We start from the raw sequence: 9,413 nt of genomic DNA, 5'->3' as shown, positions 1-9,413 counted from the left end.
GACATCAAATGCTTATGTTTTTCTACGCATAGTACAATATTATGTATTATTGTTTTTTAACTACTTAAAATTATCTAAAAATTTATTTTTCAAAAATATAGACAATTTTTGAAATAATGAATGTTTTACGTTGAATAATAAATGTTAAATAGATCACCTATTATATTATATTATTATAAATTATAATATTATGTATAACACACAACATATTGACAATAAATCTAACATAATATAATATATATGATCTAATATGACACTTTTTGTTGAGTCGAATCGACACGATAAGAGTAAAACACTATATTTTACAAATGTCTATAATGACCTTTATTTTGCACAATAATAAAATAAAACGCAAATTTTTATGCATATTGTATTTTTCCACTGATCCACCCAATAGAAAATCACGTGCATATCTATATTATACACGCTACTATACTAAGTAGTTATAGACAATATACAAATAGTAACCGTGTTTAAGAAGAATCAACTATTATTATTGGTATTCAATTATAGTGAATAATATAATATTGATACTACTTTATCTCAATAAAATTAATCTTGATTAAAAATCACTATACATTTATAAATAAATTATGAACACAATATTAAGATTTAAGCTATACATTTTGCTCGACATTTCTTCGGCCATTATTCAGGGTCGCTTCGAGTATTCTCCCTATGAACTTTGAATGATTCTGAATATATCAGATAATTATTATGGCTGTATGTTAACTATTGTATTATTAACAGTAAATACTTCAGCGTTATTTTGATAGTACTTAAGAGTAACATAAATATACAATATATTATAATAATTTATTTGTTTATTATTATAGTTTAATAACTGTTTGTATGAATTTATTTTATGACTATCTTAAAATAAATATTATTATTCAGACTTTAATAAACAAAAAAAAAATGAATTTATGTCCTTAACGGCCAACTAATAACTAAGTCGAAACACAATATTTTCTTAATCAGAAGTTGTTATAAATTAAAAGCTTTACAATAAAGTTCAAAAAAGTATATAATTTTACATATGAATCGAGATTCATATTTCATACAATAAGTCCAATGTTCATACTTCATAGTTATGATAACTTTGATTGTATATTATACTATAGACTACATTTTTGTTGCATTTTAAGAGACTAATATTTAATAAAAAAAAATGTATAAAAACATCAAATAATTGATAATCAATAGATACTTCATAATATGTAATAACTATTAATAAAAATAAAATGTATACAGTATGTTCCACAAAATGTATTGGTTATTGTATAATTTTAAAACAACAAGTCCTCGAATATTGAACAATGAATCCTTTTATCATATATATATAATTAATGTTTACCTTTCGGCTATCACTTACGATTTGATTACATTCAGAAATGTAAAGGAATAATTTCAAATATAAACATTTATAATATCTATGCATGTCATTGTGTAAATATCAATAATTCGCTACTTATTAAATTCTAGACATAAATATCTTTATTGAACTTTTAATAAATATAATGTATAAAAATTCATATTTTCTATAGTTTACCTGTTTTTACCGATATAAGTTTGACAAAATTTGTCAGCCACATAGCCAGAGGCTCAATAATTGAGTAAAATAATTATTATTTTTAGTTATTTAAAGTAGGCCTATCGTAAAGTTTCACCGCCAATAAACCAATAGACTCTTAAATGTGTACCTACTACGACAAATGTAAGAAGAAACAATATAGTGTCGTTCGTAACCTGCAATAAGCTATGTGTGGTACACCGACTCCCGCTTTTGACGACGGCACAGAATCTTTAACTGTTTTAAGTATTTACGTTCGGTAAGTAAGTCAGTGACTGAGACCCTTTTCCCGGATATCTTTGAAAAATGATTTCAGCGTTCTATGAACGTATTAAATAAAGCATAACCAATAACCGTCGTGTATCGAAATTGTAATTCGTATGAAGGTTGCTGCAAGAGTCTAAAATGTTATATACTCACATCAGCATACCAAACTTAAAATAGGCACTATAATTAATCCACCCTACTCAACAAGTTATCAGTCCACCCTTGCTCCCACCTCAACAACATCTTGGATATACCACTGCAAAACGTTATGACTCATCGCGACCATCACGTATATATACGCATTAACACATTTTTTTCAGCGAATATCATATACCATGAACCAAAACTGCGGTATAGAACACTCTAAATTTTTTTCAAAACATTAACATGTGAGAGACGAGATTCGACCAACACTGATAACTTATATCGCGGCAAACCCAAAACTCTCGTCACGTATTTGTGTTTGCGCATTGTGTTTTTCAAATTAATGCCATAACGGTATGTATTTGACATTTATCTTCAAAAATAAATGACTTGTCCTTCAACGTGGAAAAATATTGCAATATAAATATTGTATACAAAACCATATTATGATAAACAAATTGAGCGGCTGTTATAATAAAATCTACATTCTACATTCGGGCGTTGTAACTGTCGACAATGAAGTGCCCAATTTTATACGGTCGGGGTTACAGAGCGGTTGACTGACTGTACAAGGAAATGATGACGAAAACAAAACAATTAAGTCGTATTGGAATTTGGAACGTATATATACAACATTTTACTCGAACTTTCAATTCGTCAATTAAATATTAATACATACCTTGGAATTAATTACGACATGAAATAATAAAAGGTAGTCTACATCAATAATTATTGTATGTATATAATATAAAAGTACAAATGATCGATTTTGTTTGTTTTTATGTCGAATATAATTTAAGTAATTTTTCCCTTGTCGAGTGATTGAAAAAAAAATGAAATATTTTTCTGTCATCTGCCGATAAATCAACGTTGAAATTCATGATTTTACCGATATTTTAACAATTGCTACATTTTTTTGCGTAAATTACACAACTAATGTACAGGGTTTAGCTGTAATGCATACAACTTAATTTTGAACCTATTATGTTCTGTGACGAAGCATTATAGGAGATACTAAGGCACTTGGATACTTAGAATAGCGATAGATAAATTGGTTTATTGTCTTTGAATAAAATATTTTATTTTAATGGAATATTATGTATACATTTTTTCAAAATATTTTTGTTTTTGTTGAATTATTCTTGAAATATACTAAGAGTCAGCGGTCTGCGGAACATTCCCAGTGAACATCAAATTACAGTATAACAATAAATATGAGACGATATTATTAAATTTGTATAATTTTGCATGGCACGGAGGTTATCGTCACATTATGAGAAAACATGTCTTACAATTTGTATTTTTGTTTTTTGTTTCATTTTAATGATTAATCGTTATTAACTTAGTTATCGGCGTTGAGCCATCGACTTTCATAAATTTTTTATCGTGGTTGATTTTTAATTTATGGTTTGTTTATTTTTGGTGTAAAAATGTTTTCTAAAAATGTATATCAATATGTTTTTATACTTGATTTTTCGACATCTCCTCGACCTCTTATATTAATTATTAATTATAGTAATTACAATTACAAAATCTTGCAGATTCTATTCAATATCGAATAATCAATACAATTTCGAAGAGTAGTAATTCAATAAATTGTGAGATTAAATACAAGTTGTTTGTACTACCTATAGTTTGACAATAAAAATGAAATAATATTGTTTAGCTCCACTAGCACAGATGATAATAATATACCATGTACCAGACTCAACAATATGCGTAGTTATATGTCTAATACAATTGACAAGTGAGTACACAATCTTTTACGATGATTGGGTTTAATTGAACCCACATTTTATTTATTTAGGTACAATTTAATATATCCTGTTAAAGAATTTAATCATTTAGATTTATGTATAACACACGTCTTTTATAAACTTATGAAACTAAAGGTTGCACTATTTCGAGATCATTGGCAGTCTCGATATCGTCGACTACGGTCGTCCATCGAATATTTTCTTTTGCAGTTTCCAGTATCGACATTGCTATTGAACATGATACGCGATCTACGGTTGGGATTGTTCCTGATAACTTTAGCCGTGTACTATGCAGCTGGCGACACAAGTAAATCAACAAATCGTTCATTATTATTGTACTGTGCTATAAACGAACGGGAAACTAAGAAAACACATCACGCGCCTGGTGAATCATATCTGCCAGAATGATGTGGTTTGATATGTTTGCTGGCCGGTAACTCAGCCTTAGTGACAAATTCCTATTCTTAACTCGGTCCTGTTTGTCGCTGAGATTCGTAAACGTGTCAATACTCATACCTACTAGGTACTCAGCGAAAATAATATAGGTATTTAATACTTTCAAAAAAACACTTATCTTGAATCCACGATTTCGACGGCGTAGTATAATACTTTATCTGCCGAAAATTTTTACTGTGAAATAGTAAATAAATAGTAATATTATGTAGGAATTATTTTAATTTTGAATCACTTTATTTCATTAGTTTGGCAAAATCGGAACAGTATTATTCCACCACAATAGATTATCATTAAGTTTCTTAAATAATATATGTATAATAATATAACAATATAGATAAATAATTATTATCATGTGTATCGTGGTTGAAATGTTTTTAAACAGTTTAACACTACTGACTCTAACCGCAATCGAGGACTGTGTGTTTTTAATTATTTAGTACATTTTCTGAAGGAATGGAGATTTTTTTGATTTTTTTATTTTTTTATAAAAATACCAGCAAATATTAAATAATGGCTTAACGAAATGTTTTCTCAAATTGTGTATTACATACAATGCGAGTAGGTTAGAAATTAGTCTGCAGTAATACGCATCGAAAATCGTATTGACTATGTTCACTAACTTATTATATACTTGAACAATATCTGTACGGGGTAATAAAATATTATTATGATTCAAAGCATGACTTTATTAAAGCTAAGATAATGTTTAAAAACTTTTTACTCATACTATACTTATAAGTAAATTATTTCGTTATGTAGTACGATATCAATAATTAATGCATTAAATATGTCAACAGATAATTCAAAACTACCAGATGAAAACATCACTGCTGGATACGAGTTGAGAAAACAACTGTTGACAAATTATGACAAAGTGGTGGTGCCGGCTACAAATAAGAAACTCGTTCGTATGAAAATGAACACTGTATTCAACAGCGTGGAATTGGTTAAGTTCATGTTCTAGTGTACATAGTTAAAACTTGCAAAACATAACCAAACTAATACAGTCATGTTTTCGTTGAAATTTCACAGAGTTACGAAAATTCTCATATGATAATTTACGCCTCGTTAAAAATGGTAAGTATATACCTACATTATTCGTGCGGATTATTCGTATTAATACATCATAATGTTATGTTTTATTGAGCCCATTTCTATGAATTCAATATTATATGTTTTATTTTACGTTTTTCATCCCGAAATTTAAATCTATAATACTTGCTATTGGTGTAAGTAATTCACTCCGTTCTTCCGCAGGTTTGGAATGACGAACGACTAACATGGAACCCGAACGATTACGATAAAATCAATTACATAACAGTCGAACACCACGAAATTTGGCATCCAGACGTGATGGCCTATAACAGGTATGTCCAAATGTCTATTAAACAGCGGACGTTGGGTTTTATAGCACTAACCGTTACTTGAATGTGCATGCGCAATTTTAGGTAAGGGGATACATTTTGTTAGTATAAATAAAAATCATGAGTTCTTGTGAACAATTATATTTTAAACTTTTTGAATTTTTTAACATTTTATACAAACATCCCATTCGTTAGTTCCAGAACTACGCGATAATAAAACGATAAACAATTGACAGACGCAGTAATTTACAAACATAATTTTATTAGACATTTGAAAACCGTATATCGAAAAAGTACGAAATGATGTGTAGGTATTTAAAAACATTTATCGAGTCAACCGATTTTGCCGGTTATTGTCCGTATATCACACAGAAATGTGTATAAGATCATAAAGCTATATATACCCATCGATAACCAATAATACTCATCTACACGGCGGTGGAATAAAACCGTGTTTTTTTCGTTCGAATCGTTCCAGCATAGACGACAACACCATAGAACACAGACACCCGCTGAGCCTCGTGGAAAGCACCGGATACGTAATGAGGGTACAGCCCGTCCAGTTCAGGATACACTACCAAGCCGACATGACTCACTGGCCGTTTGATACGCAGACTGGAGTGTTGAAAGTCGGGTCGTGGGTGTACAGCGCAAACGTGATAAATCTGACAGACACAGCACACGAGGTCTTTCGCGCGATAATTATTTTCTGAATAGAAATCCGGGCGGCGAGCGGCGACTTTCATGCAAAAACTATAAACGAAAATTCTGATTTATTGTTTTTTTTTTTAGATCGAAATCGTTAGCCCTCATTCGGAATGGCAAATATTACAAATCTCTAGTGAGAAAATGACAAAATTCTATTCGTGCTGCTCGGGCGAACCATATAACCACGTCGAATACAACATCACCATCAACCGGAAAACTAGCCATCGTCATTCGATCGTTTTCATACCGGCGTTATGCAAGTATATTTTTCTCCCCTCACAAAAATCTTCGGTTTTCACTTCGTCGCGACAATAATAGTTTGTAGTTGTGTAACTAAATTAGTATACGTACTGACGATATAAACATTATTGTCTTATTCGGTATGCGCTACCAATGACATGAATATTCGAATATGAATAAAGAATATAGTACAATGCGTAATCGAGTAATCTAATCTGCACTAATTTGTTGATGATTTACGTTTTTATTATTATTTTTTTTTCTTACACACAGGTACAGCTCTGTTGAATTTACTGGTGTTTTGGCTTTCGCTAGACGACAGGTGTAAACTTGTAATGAGCCTATTCAACGCATTGATTGTTATTATCATTCTACAGGTTCTGTACTCGAAAATACCTCTAACACTGTCCACTGTTCCGTTGATTGGTACGTATATCACATGACACGTTCCGGTAATAAACGGTACCTAATATTCTCATTTGAACAAAACATGATTTTAATTAATTTAAAAAATGGAAATATGATTTTTACAAGAGTAAAACTTGTCTTTTTATTTTTAACGACTATATATAGCTGCATACTACACGTACAGTCTCGTGCTGATAGTTTCAACGGCTATAATATCAGTGATGGTAAAAAATATGATAATAACACAGAAACCACTTTCAAAACCAATTTCAAGCTTCGTTCAATCCAGATTTATAGAATTCCTGACAATGGAGGTGAACGTAATATAATGTTGTCAATAATTATTACAAAACATAGTCCATAATAATGTTAAACTATCTATATAGTATATATATATATATATATATATATATATATATATATATATAATAGTATATGATATATATGTGTAAAGTGTATATTATTATAGATTATAACTGTTCAAATGTTAATGCAAACAAATTTTTTAAATTTTTCACAGGGACCGTCGTCAAATAATCGAACTCAAGACGAAGGCAAAGAAATAGATTTACAATTCATAGAGTTTAACAAAAGACAAGCATTTGCTAAAACAATCGATAAAATATGTTTTGTTATATTTTCAATTATTTATGTTATTCTTCTATCACGCTTTGTGTTTTAGTTAGTGTAAATAATGATATCTTTTAAGTGTATTTAAAGTCATTGCAGCATGAGCATGGGCTTCTAAATACCAATATACAAATTTTTATCGTTCAAATATTATACAATTACAAGGTAGAATTAAATTATGATAAAATGTATTCATTAAAATTTAGTCTGGTTATTGTTTGTTTGCAAATTTATACTCCTTCAGACATTTTAGTAGTCTCGTAAATCGTGATACTTCCCCAGGTAATAATATATTCGTATGTACGTATTAATTCATTGTTGTTTTCAGAATAATTATATAATTATATTTTCAAATTATAATTTTATCAACTAATAATAATAGAACATAAGAATTATTCATATTTTATATTGTTTTTATACTGGTGTACGCTATACATAGCTATAATAATAAGCATTTAATTAATATTTATAATAAAAATCACTAAATATTTTTTACTCATATACCTCAGTACTTTTCTATATTTAATCAATATTATACATTAAATAACATATTTAATTCCTTTTTGGACAATAAGACTATGAATTTCTATTACCTGTCTGCTATCACCTGAGTTATCCTTTTCCAAATAAATTTATTCCATTACAGTATTTAGTAACTTGAATTGAATTTCATAACTCCAAAATTATTTAAAAAGTTTATAGATAATTAATACGTTTTTGCAAGAATTTAATTTAACTAGTAACACTCTTCAAACCACCTAATTTGCGTGTTTTAAGACATTCTTAAAAACAAAAAGTACATAAAGATGTTTTTATATAAATAGTTGCATTCAATAGAGACATCTAATAATAAACATAATAGATAAGTTATAGGTTTAATTATCCAGTAGAACCATAATCAAAATTGCAACCGAATAAAATAAAAATACAAATAAAATACGAAAGAATATCTACATGAAATATATTAATTGACTACTAATTTGAAATAATTTTACACGACCATCAATTAATTTTAATATGAATTTTAATCATTTTAGAAAATTTAATTTGATTGAATTTGCTATAGAAAGTTATTATAATATAAAACAAGGTACATATTTATAATCTAAAAGGAAAATGAATAACAGCAAAATAGCAATATGTATAAATCATTACAATATATCTTAGAACAGCTAATAAAAAAGCCAGAACATCGTTTAGAATACCTACGATTGAACAAAACAAAATTATTTTATTTATTTATCAGAAATAATTCTATATTATATAATAACATTAAATTTTACTATCAATACATATCGTTTATACAAGTATTAAAATATTCAATACATATCATATGATGTTTTCATTATATTTATTCTATATATATATTTATCACTATAGCTATGATTTATCTTTTTCTATATTAATATGCAATAATAATATAAATTAACAAGAAACGTCTTCTAATTTTAAAATAGATAAATAAAACCAATGTTGTGTATAAAAAATATTTAAAATTATTGCTTGTATACTACATAACACGTAACCTTAACCATATTACCTAAATATATAGTTGTATTACCTATTTACCTATTTGAAATTTGGTAAATTACACCATGTAAACTTAACTGGCAGGATGCCAGTGGGGGCTTGAACCCACAATCCCCGGATCAAGAATTGGGTGCCATTTGAAATGGCACGTTTCTACAACGAAGCGCTATCCCGTGAATAATAATTGTGGTCGCCAGTAACCACATGTGTAGTACAAAAACCAAAAAATATGTATATTATATTTAGTACTTACTGACCTCACAAATTGGACCATACTGATAGTGTTGCTTTCATATGTTGGAATATTATCTTTAACGATTGTTTTTTATATTTATT

The 9,413-nt window shown here is 28.5% G+C and overlaps 1 protein-coding gene across 1 annotated transcript; it reads left to right on the top strand.

Annotated features, from left to right (window-relative positions):
* The first annotated feature begins 3,842 nt into the window (after nucleotides 1-3,842).
* Nucleotides 3,843-8,048, top strand: LOC132930297 (acetylcholine receptor subunit alpha-like 1). Its single transcript, XM_060996083.1, has 9 exons — nucleotides 3,843-4,048; nucleotides 4,995-5,143; nucleotides 5,230-5,274; nucleotides 5,455-5,564; nucleotides 6,040-6,247; nucleotides 6,354-6,525; nucleotides 6,783-6,935; nucleotides 7,083-7,231; nucleotides 7,438-8,048. The coding sequence occupies exons 1-9, from the start codon at nucleotides 3,865-3,867 to the stop codon at nucleotides 7,597-7,599; spliced, it is 1,332 nt and encodes a 443-aa protein (XP_060852066.1). The 5' UTR covers nucleotides 3,843-3,864; the 3' UTR covers nucleotides 7,600-8,048.
* Nucleotides 8,049-9,413: the final 1,365 nt, after the last annotated feature.

This window comes from Rhopalosiphum padi, chromosome 4 (assembly GCF_020882245.1).
Source record: "Rhopalosiphum padi isolate XX-2018 chromosome 4, ASM2088224v1, whole genome shotgun sequence".
NCBI lineage: Eukaryota > Metazoa > Arthropoda > Insecta > Hemiptera > Aphididae > Rhopalosiphum > Rhopalosiphum padi.
The sequence above is the reverse complement of the archived record's forward strand: the minus strand, read 5'-3'. Positions and strand labels throughout refer to the sequence as shown.

Bases quoted from the DNA above. Each gene is read 5' to 3' on its own strand.
- LOC132930297 (XM_060996083.1), top strand. From the start codon at position 3,865: ATGAAACTAAAGGTTGCACTATTTCGAGATCATTGGCAGTCTCGATAT. The intron at 5,275-5,454 runs GTAAGTATATAC...GTTCTTCCGCAG, and splicing joins TTTACGCCTCGTTAAAAATG to GTTTGGAATGACGAACGACT. The intron at 5,565-6,039 runs GTATGTCCAAAT...GAATCGTTCCAG, and splicing joins GACGTGATGGCCTATAACAG to CATAGACGACAACACCATAG.